General features: G+C 31.0%; 2 protein-coding genes and 1 long non-coding RNA gene across 3 annotated transcripts; all 3 read right to left on the reverse strand.

Annotated features, from left to right (window-relative positions):
- Positions 1-1,214: 1,214 nt before the first annotated feature.
- LOC120127786 (gibberellin 2-beta-dioxygenase 2-like) lies at positions 1,215-3,701 on the reverse strand. Its single transcript, XM_039145611.1, has 3 exons — positions 3,289-3,701; positions 2,766-2,895; positions 1,215-1,558 (listed from the first exon to the last, which is right to left on the reverse strand). Exons 1-3 carry the CDS (start codon positions 3,666-3,668, stop codon positions 1,319-1,321), a joined length of 750 nt encoding a protein of 249 aa, XP_039001542.1. The 5' UTR covers positions 3,669-3,701; the 3' UTR covers positions 1,215-1,318.
- A 9,509-nt stretch (positions 3,702-13,210) lies between these two features.
- Positions 13,211-13,812, reverse strand: LOC120127704. The gene is made up of 2 exons (XR_005516566.1): positions 13,687-13,812; positions 13,211-13,599 (listed from the first exon to the last, which is right to left on the reverse strand). It is a non-coding gene; the product is annotated as an uncharacterized LOC120127704 (long non-coding RNA).
- A 1,554-nt stretch (positions 13,813-15,366) lies between these two features.
- On the reverse strand, positions 15,367-18,252 carry LOC120127661 (pentatricopeptide repeat-containing protein At3g48810). The gene has a single exon (XM_039145525.1). The coding sequence runs from the start codon at positions 18,037-18,039 to the stop codon at positions 16,045-16,047; it is 1,995 nt and encodes a 664-aa protein (XP_039001456.1). The 5' UTR covers positions 18,040-18,252; the 3' UTR covers positions 15,367-16,044.

Here is an 18,252-nt window from a genome sequence, read left to right on the forward strand (position 1 = left end):
ACTAATTTAATTTAAAATTTGAATGATTACATTTTAAAAAAATTAAAATTGATTAAACAAAATAGAAATACGATCAAAATTAAGTGATAGAAATCATAATTGACCCATATTTTATCCTAGTTTGGAGATGCATATTTGACAAGTTGAGCTATGGAAGCATATTGTATCAAAATCGGTTGGACCGAATCCCATCAATTCAATGGTAAAGACTAAAGACATTCTTAAAGCCTATGAAAGGATGTCTTAAAAAACCAACATAATCCTAACTGGTAGACGTACCCCCATGTTTGGTCCCTCATAAAAGTCCCATTCACCAATCACTATGGAAATGGAATATGGGTTTCGGTTCCCCTATCTTAAGGTCATCCAAAGACACTCAACAGTCGCCATGCACCCTGCATTACCAATGGTCTCATCTCTATCCATAGCCCCCTCCTTGTAGGTTCATGTTGCCCCCCTACATAGGACCATTAATCTGAAGGTCAATCTTGCAGAAGAATGAGAACAACAAGGTTCTCATTAGAGATGGACCGAGGGAGTGTTGGGATGTGCGATGGTATCTCCTAGAAATTTTAAATTTACTTATTTTATAAATTCTTTTTTGTATTTTATACTAGTTATCTAATTTCGCCCCCATTAAATTTTTTAACATAACTTATTAAATTCGTACCTCACATGAATTTTTAACATAACTTTCTTCATTCACACTACTCAAACAAAAATGCAGTCTTTTTCCTTCTCTTTTTTTAAATCTAGTTTTGGTCCTTCTATCAGTGATAGAGGATAATATGATATAAGCAGTCGTCTTAAAACTCCTATATGTAATTTATATATTTCTTTATAATTTTTACTAATAATATATTTTATTATATTTTTTACTTATAATATATTTTCGTTTTTTTCTGAAATTTTATAAGTTATCCCTTGACATAAAATCTAAGATTTAATCACTGTACATTTAATTTTACATCACCCCAAGAAAATGATCAGGGCTTCACATCTGGTCAAACATAGTAAGAAATGGGGATTTTAAGAAGAATACACATTAATATTTTAATCGGAATAGTTGACGACATTAAATATATGTAATAGCAGATGACATGGATTGAAATATAAGCATAAAATTCCATATTCGAATATTAACAGATATACCAAAACCATAATTAGACTTCAAAGTGCCACTGAATTTATAGAAAAGTGTCCCTTTTACCAAGTATATGGATAAAACATTTTTTTCAACCTGTAAACAAAAACTATGGAAGATTTGAAGGTTTTACAGCCAAAATTGCAGGGAATCAAACTGGTCTAACCAGCACGTTCATTTTCTGAAAAGTTGAAGGCGGCTGTCACCAAGCTGGAGAGAATATGAAGCTTTTTTGTATTCACCCCATGTGAAAGGCCTATACAGCAAAGGGCTATGGGGTGTGACCAGCTCTGGAGGGGCAGTGACTCTTGCATGGAGTGGTGGTGCCCCAAAATAGGCCATTGACATCCTTGGCTTGTTGATATTGGTCAGTGCTCTGTGCCTCACGCTCATGAATCTCCCATTGGTCATTGCCTACAAGAAATAAGAGTTAGTAGATCCAACATATAAGGACCTAAGTCTTAATTAAACCCTATAGAATTATTGGTAGATTCCAATTTATACTACCTTTACTTTGTTGCAAGTGATGATGGATTTATATTATTAGCTGACAAGTAAATTTAATATTAATTGATCATGATTTATAAGATTTTCATGCGACTCCGATTGGTTAATCTAAGAACCGTATAACAGTAAAAAATGATAAATATATATTTTGATGCATGAACTTGATCTCAAAGTTTATTATGAACTTAAGTTTTTTATGATCCGATTAAGTACATGAACTTAGCCTAAAGTCCAATTTGATATCTAATTTTTCCGTCCAATTGCGTACATGAACTTGATTTTTAATTAAAATCATTCACGGTTGAAGTCAAAATAGTCAAACTTAGGTACCAATTTGAATTAAAAAGCCAAGTTCATGTACTTAATTAGATAAAAAAGTTTAGTTACTAAATTGAACCTGAAATCCAAGTTTAAGCTCCTAATTGGACCAAAAATTAACTTAAGTATTAAACTGAACCTTGAAGCTAAGTTCAATACCAAAATTATATTCATCTTTAAAAAAAGAATTCATGCCATCAGCCCATCACTTCCATAACAACTACCAATATTATCGATTTAAACCCATTAATAACACTATGAAAAGTAAACGATCAAATTATAATTAAAAGGCTAAAACATAAATTCTAATATAATATAGGGAGTAGAACCATAATTAGACTAAAACAATATGTTCCCTCCACGAGTTCAAACCTAGAAATGCAAAGTACTTTTCAAGCTTGCGTTCAGTGTTCCCCCAACTCTGAAAATCTTATCACCTATGCAAAGATTGTTTCTAGAATATATATATATATATATATTGGTAACCTAACTGTCAGAAAAGTTGCATGATATCTCATAAGCAACTAAAAATGGTAAATACAGCCCAGCAAACCAGAAAATAAACCACAAACCCTTTTAGTGTTCATTGGATAGCAACTGATATGTGGGGCACTTTACTCTTTTATAGGACAGATTGTACAGTGGATTTCCGATGCATGTATCAGTTTCCATCAATCCATTATCATCCTTTTCTCTTCGGTGGGTCTCTTTAAATAAGGTTAAATAAACGAAATCGAAAAAACTAAATTCTATCCGAGTCCACTCGAGATATTACTACTGAAGGAGAGTGGAATACCTGTAAAACATCACCTACGTTGACACAAAAGGCAGTAGGGTCAGGGGGAACAGGGACCCAGACAGCATCGGCTACACGAATCTGCAGGCCGCCGACGTCGTTGGATCTCAAGATGGTCAAGATCTGAGGACTTGGCGTTGCAATGCAAAGCAGATAGTGCAGAAATACAAAGGCAACATATACCCCAAAAGAACCATAATTTCATTTCATGGTAAAAAGAGAAAGTGAAGTAATTTATTATGGGAATTCTGAATGGCCACAAGAAGAGCAAATTATAGTACTCATTTGCCATTTAAAGCATGGGATAATTGGGAGTTGAAGGTGATGTGGGATAATAAATGACAACATACATAACTCATCAACAACCTCACGTTCATGGATTCTTCATATTGATTAAAAATAAATTTATAAGTATATATATATATATATATATATATATATATAACTTATTCATAAACAATTAAACATGCATCATCATTCAAAGTACGAAGCAAACTTGAACGAAAGATAAAATAATGATTACCAGAACTTTTGGGGGTCACCGGAGATGGTAATGGAGCTCTGAGAAATGGAAAGAGGATTGGTATGAAGAAGAAGGTATTCAACTTCACCAATATCGCCATTGAAACCGATGTTCTTACGGCCATAGCCGTAAGGTACAGCCGGCCCGGCTCTTTGCTTTTCGACATCCGGCCTCGTAAAGAAGTTGAGACCTTCTTCTTCCATTGCCGCGATGGTTTCCTCCGACACTCCATGGTTGATCACCATGAAGAAACCGTACTCCTCGCAGGCTTTCGTAATGAGCTTTGCGACCTCTGTTCTCTCGGCCGAGAGGTTTATCACCGGAAGCTCTATGGCTTCCGGCTTTTCGGCTCGACTCGGGTTCGGTGAAGCCACCACCATAGCTACGGACTCCAAGCACAAAAACTTTTCTCCTTTTAATGGGGACAATAAACAGATTCTAATATATATATATTAAGAGGATTAAAAAAGAGCTGTAACAAGAAAGGATGGAACCGGAGAGAAATAAGACGAAGAGGAAGGGCAAAGGATGTGTTCTCAAAGATGTGCGAGTGTCTACGGTATTTATAGAAAAGATCATAGAATCTGAGAAAATATGATTAGTAAAATTACTTATATTTGATCATTTTTTTAAACTACAAGTAAAAAATATTAAATTCAATATAACAATTAAATATATTTAGAATGTCTTAACATTACAATTAAATTTAAACCTTATTGAAAAAAATCAGCATTTACAGTACTTATTCTTGTTATACCCTCGATAGTAATATAACACTAATATATCGGCATTCAGCCTATTTTGACTTTAGGGCTGAACAAATTAATTTTTTATATTTATTCTCTAACATAAGAGAACCTTCGCTTATTCTCTAAATATATGGGACTATTTCCAGTCATATGATCCTCACATTACTAGAGTACTCGTCTCTACAATCAAATATTCATAATTTAATTTAATAGTTAAAAAATATTCATAATTTAAGGTCTCGATTATTATAATACATGAACCAAGTAATTTTGGTGGTTAATAAATTATTGTTATTTTTTTAGATTTTGAGTTCGAGCACCAAGAGTAAGAGATATAAGCATAACGTCAAATGATTGAGAGAGTTATTTGAACAAATACTACCTTAAATTAGTTGTCACCGCCAATATTTATCGTTTTCCTTTATTTTTCTTTAATTTGTATATCACATCTTTGTTTTTTAAAAGTCTCATTTTCATATGTTTTAAGACATTTTTCTTACTTTTATGGTACATTTTCAATCGTTTGACTATTATTTCAATTTATCTTTTTTCTCGATATTGGATTTTATATTATCACAACTGATTAATATGTCATTTATTTGTTATCTTGTTGATCTTATTTGCTGTGGACTCTCGAATTAGATTTAGATATGTTATTTGTATTCGCGGATAATTTTTTCACGTTACACAATATTGATTTATAGTTTGTCAGTGGTCTTTCAATAGTTTTATCATCTTTTGTAGTTTGTTTGCTAATGCGGTCAGATCCGTTCGTATTTATTTTTTATAATTTTTTTTGTTAGAATTTTAATATTTTTCCTATATAATCATTGTATAATCTTAAATGACTATTTTTTATGTTAACGATTATAAAAAAATATCATAATTATATATTTAGTTTACGTTTGTAATTGTTAAATTTTCGTTATAATTTTAAATATATTTCTTTTAATAAAAAACTATTCGTTTCTATAAAAAAATGTTAAAGAGAGATCGTAACGACAAATTTTAAATCATAATAATTGAAATATAAACAACTCTAAACAATGTTTAATACACCACTTTAATAAACAAAATTATTTATTCAAAATAATTGAGAGAGCGAAGACTTATATGTATATAAATTAATAAAATATATAAAACACATTTTTCAACATCATTCGAGAAATCGAAAGGTTAGGTTAGGTGTAAAGTGAAGTGCAAGAAGCAAACTCCTGTCTCATAAAATCGTTGACTTTTTATAACTCTAGGATTGACTTTGAAAAAACGCCATTTTCTGTCTTAAATTAAATTAACTGTTATTTTAAACACAATTGAAACGTGTAACATTCTCATTAGGGCATTTTTAATAATAAAAAAGGGGTTAGATTTAGTTAAAGATTTTCAGTTTAATTTTATTAAATACAATTATTTTAATTTGTACAAATAAAGTTACATAAATGATTATAAATATAATTGTTATTCATATAGGTCTTAAATTCGAATATTAAAGATTGTAAGCGTGTTTGGGGTTTCATTGTCAAGTAATTAAAAATATTTAGAATAGATTTCATCTTACAATCACCGTAAATTAATCAAAATAAGTACGTGGACATTTTAAAAAACTGTGTATATTTAAAATGTTAGACAACAAATACAATTAATATTACTTAGGTATGAAAATCATCTTATGAATTTTTATTTAGATATATTTATAAATACAATTCTTTAAAATTTGAACCCTGAATTTCATATTAATCAAAAGTTAAATATACACGAGTCTTTTATCATTACACTTTACAAAAAATAGAGGTAGAATTTTGTCATTACTCCTTGTACTATAAATACATTAGTCAATCTTTTATTATCAATTTTAATCTATGTACTTTTTAAAAATTCGAAACTCAAATCTTGACTCAAGTAAATATTGAAACAATATGAGTAATTAAATTGAATGATGAAAACTAAATGTACAGCTTACGCATAATACATAAGTATTATGTAACCCAATACTTTAGCGAACATCGGTGCTCACAGGGAGCTTGGTTGTTCCAGCTTCCAGAATCCACCCAGTGAAACCCAACGCATTCTCACCGCTGACCAAGCTGGGATGAGAAGAAGACCAGCTCACTGTTAATGCAGTGGCCACTCTTTTGTAACCAAAAAAAAAATTCATAGATATTATTTGTATCAGAGCGGAAATTATATTTTTTATAAAATAAAGAGATTAAAACTTACTAAATTAAAATAGAAGACCTAAAATTTATAACTTTTGTATAATACATAGATTAATAGTATAATTTGACAAAAAATAGTATGTGATTTTATTAAACATATATTTGTAATTATAAATACAATTGCAAATGAGGCATCGGATGGAATGTAATAGTATACATGCATGCATCCTATATGCATGTAATTTTGACAAAGTAAAATAAATAATTATGTAAAATATATTCTTTTTTACATCTAAGTATATAAAATACTATTTCGATCAAAATAAATACATAAAATTACAAATTTTTATTTAGGAATATAATTTTTTTTATAAAAATAAATAACTAAAATATATTACCATTTTTATCTAAATAAAAATTGTATACCTTATATATCTACTTTGTCATCAACTTTTATGAATGTATATGAAAATTTTATATCTACTTTAACTAAAAAATAAATTAAAGAATTCAATAAAAAATTAAAACTTTTTTAAATACTTAAATGAGAAGATATGATATTTTCTACGTACCTATTTAAAAAAAAAACCAAATGGGAAAAAGCTTAGTTTAGAATATGGACCCCGGCCCAAAAAGTGGAAACATAATACGCAATGCATCATCGAGCTTTAACCCACCACCGACCATTACCTTTGTCCTCGTCTTTGCCATTGCCTTGACCCCTTAAATGGATAAAATCATGTTTAATTCCCTTTAAAATTTATAAAATTATTTATTAGTACATGTTAAAATTTCATTTTTGACATCCTAGAATGATAAACTTATGATTTAATCTTTTAATTTTTTTTAAATTAAAAGTCAATACAATATTAAAAATACATTTAGACTCATAAAAAATTATAATTTAATCTCAACTTTTCTAAAAAATCATACTTCACGTCACCAAATAAATAAGGAAATTAAGAACGTCAACAACTGAATTATTCTCTTTTTGTTATTTAATTTGGATAAATGAAATTCATGGGCTCTGCTTTAATGGGTGATACGTTCCTATCACCTTTTTTCAAATCAATAACATAAAATTTGATAGAAGGAAAAAGAAATCCCTTTCATGGTTGCCTATAAGCATTAATTAATGATATTTAGAATTCTATTTTTAATAATATATTTGCATATTATTGCATTGAAATGAATGCCAAAGCATGAAGACTTCCTAATTGTACGAAAAGTATGGAATTTTGATAAAAGAAAACGATAGGTTAGGAATTATATAACACTAATTAAGAAACGAGGGAAGAGTCAACAAAGAGATAATGTTTCTTTTTCATCCACTTTGAAAAATAGAAAACCATATATATATCTTAAATTATATAAGATATTTTAAAATTTAAAATTATACATTTCTAAACTACTCCTTAGAGGGCGTTTGGATGGGGGAATTTAGGATTCCCATGGGAATGGAATCTACATTCTCCCGTTTGGTTAGCCGGGAATCTCATTCCGGTAATGTAAGATTACCAATAGTGGATTTTTTTAGGTATATTACCGGGAATGTCATTACCTCCCTTTCTTTAGGTATTGTTGGATTACCGACGTTTTGGACTAAAATGCTCTTAAAAAAATTCTCAAAAATATCATTCTTCTGTCATTGAATAATAAAAATTCTACGAATATTAAATTACAAATTTATCATTAAATTATTTTAGATTAAAAAAAAATCTATAATTAAAATTTTATATGAAGTTCAGGGGTTAAAATAAAATTTTACCCTTTCATTAAACCTTTTTATATTTTCAATTTTGTAAAAAAAATTGTATGAATTTTATGAAATTAAATTTTTTAAAGAAAATATATAAATATTTTCCAACTTGTTAAAAAAACAAATATATAATATGGACAATTTGGTTAAATATACATTCCAATAATCTTTTATTCATTTAACCAAACACGATAATCTTACATTCCTGCTAAACCAACCAAACACAAAATACAATATTCTCAGTAATCTTATTCCTTGGTAATCTTACATTCCCACTGGTAATCTTGCATACCCACTGGTAATCTTACATTCCGTGAACCAAACTTAGTGTTTATAATCTGACTTCTTATATAATTCAACTAAAAAATATTGTAGTGTGAACTAATTAGTGAAAAGTAAATTAAAATAAAATCAGATATATTATGGATCTAGAAGATTGTATCTACTTTGTATACGACTATAATTCTTTCATTAAAATGTCGATTAAAATTAAAAATTTGCTTAAACTACATTTTTAATACGAACTTTTGTAATTAAATAATTATATCATTTAATATATATTATGGATTAATGTTAGAATTAAATTAATTATTTAAGTCGCTCAAAACAATCATCTTGTCTTATTTAACATTATAGAGAATTCTCTTCTTTGCCACAATTTTTTTTCCTTTTGCAATTTTTCATGTAAAATATGTTTCTCTTTTCTATCGTGCAATCACTTATATTTATCCTTATAATCCAATATAGAATAACTAGGGATGGGCATATGTGTTAGACTTGACGGGTTCCAACCTATAAGATCAAGTTTTTTTTTTTAAATCAGATACCTGTAAACATGTTTTTTAAGGATAAGGTCGATTATGATTGAATTTAGGTTTAAGATAAAAAAAATACACGACCCACAAATAATAGTATATTTGCATTTTTATATTTATGGATAATTTGTGGAATACACATCTCTCGACTATATTTTTTCAATTAGGTCTCTCGACTATGATCATTTCTATTTTCTTTGTATAATCATTGATTTTTTATTTGTTAATCAACTAATCCGGATTGAATACTGCAGAAGCAATGACAACTCTCTCAACTTAGTTTACTCCATTCGCAAATTCTAAGATTCGAACCATTTATCTTGCTTAAGAGATCTAGTGTTTAGTCCCACTGGACCAACTAGTTCTTGGTATTATGATTATTTTTATTACTCAATCTTGATATATACAAAATTTAATAGTTATTTTATGATTTTTGAAAATTCAATTATTTTTCCTTTTGAATTAAAAGAGGGCTAAGGAATTATAAAGATAGCCTCGCACGAGGGGGACCGTGAATATCCCTAGAAAGTAGTGGCAACATAGATAAAGGAGGAGCTTCATACTCCTTTATAAAGAAAGTCGATCTATCTATCAACTTTGCCATAACGTCCGCCTCTGCGTCGTTTATTTCCCTTAGAACTCGTTGAAAGGATAGTTCCCAGTCAGCTGAAAGCATCCGATGAATGTCTCGAGCAAGTGACCGAGGATTTGAAGTTGCATTTATGTTGTGATGATCGTTTAAATATTTAAACTATTATTTTATATCAATTTATAAAATAATTTAATAAAACTGTAACATATGACATGTTTTTATTGATTGTTGTTTATATTTTGAGGAAAAAAAAAGTAACATACGGTATGTTTTTATTGATTACCGTTAATATTTTGAGGTAAATAAAATAAAATGATCATTTAAATATCAAATTAGTTTAGATGATAAAATGCGGAAACGGTATAACTCGAAGGCTAAATTATACATTAAGCCTTTTGTGAAAATAATAACGAAAGGAAATATCCATATCAACCCAACAACACTTATAAACAAAGGAAAAAGATCTTTGATGTACTTCTTTTTAATTTTATTTCCTTGAATCAAAGAATATTCTTATGGAAAATTTATCACATTAAAAAATTTAATATTTAAATATTTTTTATGTTTATATATGTTATTATTATTTATAGATAATCGTTAGCCGATAATTGAAATTAAAGCTTGTTCTATATGATTATAGTCCCATGTTAGTTGAGATGAGTCTTCAACGTCTTTATCTGAAGGAAACATCTAGAAAATGATATGGGTGTGAAAATTGGGATAAAAAAATCAAAATATATTTGTAAATCGTAAGAAAGAAAAGCAAAAACTATATTTGTCAAATAGAAGATTAGTCAACATATTTGACCTTTCCACCTCTAATTAAATATTGACACCCAAACATTATCATGGGAAAAAATCGAGAAATCAAATTGACTTGTATGGTTCGAGGTTCACCCGTTTAAATTAAGCTTTATTTATAGGGTAAAGTATACAAATGGTCCCTCAACTATAGGGTGTCACTTTAGTGAGTCTCTTGACTATTAAAAGTTACAAAATGATCATCTGACTATTCATATGTTTCAAAGTCGTCATTTTCTGTTTAAAAAGTCGACAATATGAGCTGGATGTTAACCTACTGATTGAGATATGTTAAAAATTTAATCTCAAAATCTCAAACCGACTATCGTATCTTAGCCAACATATTAATGCCCAGTTTATACCACCTCATTTTTTTTTTACAGAAAAAGGATGAGTTTAGCAACATCATATAATTAGAGGAGCATTTTGTAACTTTTTATAGTTGGGGAGCTCAACAAAGCAATATCCTATAGTTAGAGGAACATTTGTGTACTTTACCCTTATTTATATATATATATATAATATAAAAATGTGTTAGGATCCGTAGCACAATGCAATTTTTTTTAGTTTTACACAAATTTAGGACTGTTCGACGGGTAGAAATAAATGGCAGAGATTAACTTATTGTGTTTTCTCCCGGTAAATATCTTCTTATTTTATACTGTTAATCTCAGTCATATATTTTCACTTATCCAACTGTTCGAAAAATGTGTAAAACTAAAAGAGTATTACATTGTGTAATATGATCATATTCCTATAAAAATAAATATCTTATATTTAAAATAGTAAAAGTGACGTGAAGCATTATATATATATATATATATATGAAAATTTATTTTTAAAAATATTTATAAAAAGCTTAAATTTTATAAAATAATGTGAAAAATATATAAAACATTGATATTTTATTAAAATATTTGCTAAAAACATATATTTTATTAAATTTTATCAAATGTAGGATTTATTCATTGTTGGTGTGTGTGGCTTTGTACATTATTAAATATTTGCTTCTACCCAAAGAAAATTGTTGGCTAGCCCAGATCCAGATTTTCCTTGGCCCATACAAATATATCATTTTTATTGACAACTTCATGCTAAAAAGGGTTAAATTGAAAAACTAATTTCTAAGAGGGATCAAAATATAATTTAACCATTTTACAGAAAGAGATACAACTCCTATATATTTATATGAATTCAAATAGTATGTCTTATTTGTTTGTCTTTAATTTTATATAGAATTATTAATATTTAAAATTTTGTCATTGTCGAAGAAAAAATTGAACATATATCAACATTTAAAATTAATTTTGAAAGGTATTTTTTAAAGAATATATCATTATAAGTATTCAAATTTATGATAACCTAAGATATATCTTAACAATTCATTAGATTAAATCTAATACGTTGAGAGAAGGTAACAAGTGTGCGGATTGCCTGGCGAACAAAGCCCTTTACCAAGAAGAAGATCTCGTTACTTTGGCCGACCCCCCGGACTTCCTGTTGCCTCAATTATCAGTTGATGCCAAGGGGGAGGGTGTCCTAAGACTGTGATTCTAGCTTAGTAAATCGGATGTACCCAAAAAAAAAAATCTATATCAGACCGTCACATAAAAAAATTTAAACAAGAAACTTCAAAAATATATGTTAAAAACAAGGTTTAACAAAAAAAAAAACCTAAAATCGTTTAGAATGGTTAGAGTTCAATATGATATTGATTTTCTTTATATATAATTTATATCATATAAAAAATAAATATAAATAATGTACATATTTAAAAATAGGTTAACTTTTTTCTTATTTAAAAATTTAATAAAATTGATTGAATTTTAATTTAATTGATATCCTTTAAATGTCATAAATTTAAGTACAATTATATTCGATTTAGAAATTCACGAAAATTATAGATAATTTATGTTTTGTATTGAAAAAATCGAAAGAAAAGCATATAATGATAAATATTTATAAAAATATATATATACACATAATAAGTATTAAATATAAAAAAATAAATAACATGGATGAGTCTAATTAGATTTAAGTTGTAGTCAGTATTCAAGGTTGTGCCTTGATTTTTATTTTGTCTAGTTGAAAAAGTAAATTTATGTTTACGATGGATTCCATCCAACTATAAATATATATCCAGGGTTTTTTACTTTATGCGACATTGTGACGCATTTAGATTTGTTGTTGTGCATTTCTTACAATATCTTTTGTATTTAACAACCGACATCGTTAATCTTTTTCTTCTTTGCCCATAATCTTTTCTGAAATCATTTTCCACTTAAAATATGTACGCTAGTTCTTTCCTTCTTATCATTTCGTAACTGATTACTTTCTTATCCATAATAATCATTTATAAATATGAGTGGGTTTGAATAATATTTAAGATTAATATTCTAGGTCAAATTTAAATAACTATTATCATAATATTGTTCACATCATAGATAAACTTAACTGAGATCAACTCATGAACACTTTTACAAATATATACTGTTATTATTAAAGATAGATTGACGGAAGAGTGAGTGAGATTAGTTGTATTTCTGAAATTTTATATTATCATGTATTTTATTTATATTTTTTATTGATAATTTATTTTTGTCATCTAAAATTTTATAAGATACTCTTTATCATAAAATCTTACGTCTATCTCTAGTATGATCTAAATTGTTTAAAAAAAATATTTTATAACGAGGACAAAAGGTGAGTGAAAAGAAAATGAAATTGGTTAAGCAATTCTCACTGTACGTAGGGTAAATCCATCAATTTTTCCGCACAGAGACACGGACAGACAGAAACAACTTCAATAATTAACAGTAATACACAACAATAATGAATATATACATACACGTACACGTACATGTGTATATGCGTTAGGATATAGTACATTAATTAACACTAGACAACAAGTCACGAGGAGAAAGAAAGAAACAAGTCTTACACACACTACAAATCTCAGAGAATATTTACTTATATTCTTCTCTCACTTACACACCCAGAAACAACATGTAAAACAACGAAAACAAATGCCTGCAAAAAAAGCATAATTGTCTCTGCACATACAATAACAAATCCAGTTCATGGTGGCCTTCAAGCACTTAACCCTAAACAGGAAAGTGAGAGCTTTTATTGTTCTTAATAGTAATAATAGTAATTTTACAGCTCAGGAGGGATAGACAAGAAAGGTGAAGGAGAGATTGGAAGCAATGGGGTGGGAAAATAGGGTGATTCTGCTATAAGGACAAGCACTGGATTGGGTGGTATAAGGTCACCTAAAGGTCTTACAAGGTCAAGAAGAATATATATATATATATATATATATATATATATATATAATTAATTAAAGAAGGAATAAAAGAAAGCTCAGGTAGGATAGCACCAAATTAAGATGAAGAATCCACTGTCACATAGGAGTTCCCATGCATCAGTCCTGGCTGACCTGCAATGGGAAAAAAGAAAAAATATTAGAAAAATTCATTCTAATGTGTGTATGTATAAGATGATAAGTATGCTTGTGCTCCCATACACTGTGGAAGCATGTGGTTTGGTTTCTTGTTGCTTGAAAGCTTTTCTTTTTCCTTTGCTTCCATGGTTTGCATGGAGAAAGAGAGGGTAAAGGAGGATGATATAAAGCACAGGGAAAGATAAAAATGATCTGAAGAGTGAGAGATGGGGTTAGGCTTTATATAAGAGCCAGAAAAGGGAGAGATTTCATGTGCACTGTTCATCCAGTCCCCATGGAGCCAGTACGTGGCGGCATTATGTCCGTTGACTCAGCATTCATATGCGATTTTAGTATATTTATTCTAATAAATCGTCTATGTTATATTGTATTATATTATAAATAGAGCCTCGAGTGCAGAGGGCGTGCGAGCAACGAAGGCATTTCCATCAGTCACCTAAGAAAAATTTGGCCAAAGAATATATATACCATTACCTTCTCCGATTCATTGGCCGGTGTTCTTCATTAATTAATGGTTTAGGGTTTAAAATGAAGTTGTTTCTTTCACCATGACTAGATAGAGAATCAATCATTGAAATTAGATTATACATGTACGTAGGTAGGCACATTGGAGATGCATGAAGCTGTTGCATTAGGCAGCAGCAAAGGGGTTTTGTCTATATCAGATTGGGGAAGTTGATGTGAAACATGAGACCCTGAATTGTATGCGTCAAGCAACCATGTTTGGACAAGGAATCACTTGAAACTACTAAGCGACATCCACTACTCACAAATGAAATCATTGGCAGATATTTGCAAATCATGCACCAACATGATCGATCAATGAGTAACATTCCTTTAATGACGGCCGGAGAATGACTTCCGCTATAAGACTTCTTAACCAAATCAAGAAACCAATAATATCCAAGATAGCCCAAAATGTTTCAACGGACTTGTTTAAATCGATATCGAGACCTAATATCAATAATAAAGATGCCGCAAAGACCACCATTGCACCAGCTTTCCCAAATTTCAAGTCAAAAACAGCATCACAATTGAGGTCTTATACTCTGATTTAAGAGTATTCACGGGTTCTATTGATATTTGATAGCATGCTTCTCTTGTTCTGAAACACATTGCTCAATCCTTGAAGTATCCCATCTCCCATCTTTTCTAAGAATATCAGCTACTGTTTTTGGTAAAAGAGGATCAATGATATCTCAATGATATCTGAAGGAGTCAGTTTGTCACCTTCAATACCAGGGATCCATTTATCTTCCCGCAGCTTCTTCTAGGGATGGACAAAGAGAAACGGATGAGAGCAGCCGCCTCTTTAAAATTCCAAATTAATATATATCTTAAAATTTTCTATTAATAATATATTTTCACCCCTAAAATTTTATATTTAATGACATCCTAAAATTTTAAAAAATTATCCCATCTAACGTAAAATTCGCATGCCTTCCTCCAAGAACATCTTTGCAACAACTATTCTACTACAAGTCTAGGCTCTAGATTTGAACTCTAGATGTGTAGGTGCATATTATCTTGAAAACAATTTCATCTTGATCGATATAATTGTTTGATGAAAAAAATGATTTTTTTTTCATTCATGGTACATGCAAGTCTAACTTGGAACTTGTGGTGGTATTGGAGAAGGCCCATATGAGAGAAGAAAAGGAACAAAAATCACTGCAAAGATTCTTGCGGACAAAATAGTTATTAATTCAAACTCTCGGTTGCTTGCAATTGGTGGTCCCACCTACAATATAGACTATACAAACATCAAGGGACTTGTACATGGCATTTTCCCCATCACTCGTACCGGTGAATATGTTTTCTTGGCATCACACAAGCAGGTCTTAGCGTACCATCGGAGAGTCGAGTGTGGAAGGAAATGTTCTCCGAGAAGAACAGCGATGCCCTCCCGTTGTGGTTCTCGGTGCATGTATTTTGGAGCACAATCTTACCGTGCGAGTAAAAGGTGTGTGGTGAAACTATAATAAACTGTTTGCAATCAAATAACTCATAAATTTGTCACCTAAATCGAACAAACCGAAATTAAGAGTAGTCGGAAATTTAAAGTCGCAGCTGCTGCAGTGTCGCTCGCAGCAAGCATCTGTACAATGCCAGAAATGCCAATGCCATTATCTGGAAAGAAAAAACTCAAACTACCGGTTCTCACAAGGTTTCCATGAGACAGAGCCGGTTCAAGTCGAGTGGACTCGCTTGTTAGGCTGAGAAACCTGACCGATGTTTATCTGCAAGAATTTTGTGGTTCAAAATGCACAACGTTCAGCCTTCTCTGATCGAATGTATTAACCACCCGAGGCTAGGCAACAGGTACATTTCAGTCACTCGACATGAGTATCTTTTACATTGTCATCAACGGTTCGCAACGTATCCGCCTTGACCCGAAAAGAATCCTAGCCGAACACATTCTCATCTGCTACCTAGAATATCATCCAAAATGTGAATGGGTCCCAAATGGCCTAAGTTGTTAAACAAACATTGGACTAAAACATGCCATGTTGCAACATTGGGACATATCCCCTCATTTATCATCTTATTAAGGTAACTGATAGCCACTTCTATATCAACCCAATTACAGAGGCCCCATATAAGACTGGTGTATGAAATTACGTCCGGACACCAATCATCCCCAGCACGAGTACGATCCAAAAGTTTGACAGCGATCTTCACCTTACCCTTCTTACAGTAGGTAAATATTATTATGTTATATGTGAACGCATCAGGTTTTATACCTCGAACCAGCATTTTCCCAAAATGTTGCAAAGCATCCTCTAACATACCGGCATGACAAAATCCAGACAAAATGGTATTGTCAGTGACTAAATTCCATTCAATTCCTTTTTCTTCAATCTCCCGCATAATCCCAAACGTCTCTTTTAGCCTATTTACTTTGAATAGACCATCGAGCAGCTCATTATATGTTATGATGTTAGGAACGCAACCATAATGCTTCATTTCGTCAAGTGCTTTCATTGCCCAATCAACTCTTCCGTTACTACATAAACCTTTGATAAATGCATTGAAAGTGACTGTGCTCGGAGTGCAGTTTTCCAACACCATCTTCTCTATAAGAGAATGAGCGCAGTCAAACATAGAATGCCGGCAAAGGACATCCACCATGCTTGTATATGCTACAACGTTGGGATGACAACCATTGGACATCATTCTATTCCATGTTTCAGATGCACCAGCCAAATCACCGACCTTTGCGAATCCATTAATAAGAGAGCTATATGAGACTACATTTGGAGGCCAGCCATTTTCCTCCATCTGATAGGATACAGATATAGCCTCATCGACCTTCCCATTTGAGCAGAGACCGTGTATTACAGTGTTATAGAAAACAGTATTTGTTTCAATTCCCTCTTGAACCATCCGGTTCCAAAAGTCAAAAGCTTCATGAACCCTTCCTGCCTTGAAATACCCCTTCATCAACGAAGAGAACGTGTAGATATTAGGGCTGCACCCTCTCACAAACATCTTGGCAAAAAACGTAAGTGACAACTCAACGTTTCTCACACTCGAAAGGGAACTGATAATCATTGAATACGATCTAACATCAGGGTCTAGTCCTTCAACCAACATTTCTTCAAACATATCTAACGCCTCCTTAAGCTTGTATTCTACACAATATCCACTTATCAATGCATTATAAACACTCACATACGATCTAAATCTCCTCACAAGCCCCCTAGCTTCATCAAGCTTACCAAGCTTACACATCGAAGAAACTATAGTGGCGTAGCTCATAGCATCCGGAGAATAACCCACGCTTGCCATTTCATTCAACAACTTACAAGCACTATCTACCTTGTCATTCATACACAAAGCTTTCAAAAGAATATTATAAGTAAGCAAATTCGGCTCCAAACCATCTCGCTTCATATTACCGTATATCGGATTAATCATCAACAACCGATTCTCGCTCAGCAATGCATCCAAAACACGGTTATAAATCTTAACTGTCGGCTCACAACCGAATTCCTTAATCCTATAAAACATTTTCAAAGCTTGTTCAACTAAACCCTTTTGGTGATAAGAATCAATCACAATCACAAACAAGTCCTCACTACAGCTAATCCTTTCTAACTTCATCTGTTGTAAAAGATATTGAATACCATCGATTTGGGACTCTAGTGCGAGCTTCTGGATCATGCATTGGTATGTTTGTGGTGTGTGTTTGAAGGAATTTGAATTGGCTATGGATTTGAAGTAATTTAAAGCTAAAGAAATGTTGAGTTCTTGTTTTAATGTGCTGAGAACCTGGGATTCTTCGAGTTGGGTTTGGTTTTGGTCGGATTGGGGTTCTTTGTCGGGGTTTAAAACTGGGTTTGTGTTCAAAATAAATGGGATTGAAGGTTTCTTCACTTTCAGCAATAGGGAGCGGCCTTCTCTTAAGTACATGATTAAGAACTAAACCTAAAAATTTTCCAGTTTTTGGATTCAGGGAATCGAAAATTAAACTAGAAATTTGAAAAAAAAATAAATAAATTGAACTGGCTGACCTTACAAGAAGAGGGAACAATCTGGTTTCAAGTGTTTGGCTTGGAATTGCAGAAAGACTAGAACTGAAGAAGACAAAGGAATCTATTGTAGAGAAGTACGGATGGTATTTTA

Source organism: Hibiscus syriacus, unplaced genomic scaffold (genome assembly GCF_006381635.1).
Source record: "Hibiscus syriacus cultivar Baekdansim isolate YM2019G1 unplaced genomic scaffold, ASM638163v2 tig00110472_pilon, whole genome shotgun sequence".
In the NCBI taxonomy this organism is placed as follows: Eukaryota; Viridiplantae; Streptophyta; class Magnoliopsida; order Malvales; family Malvaceae; genus Hibiscus; species Hibiscus syriacus.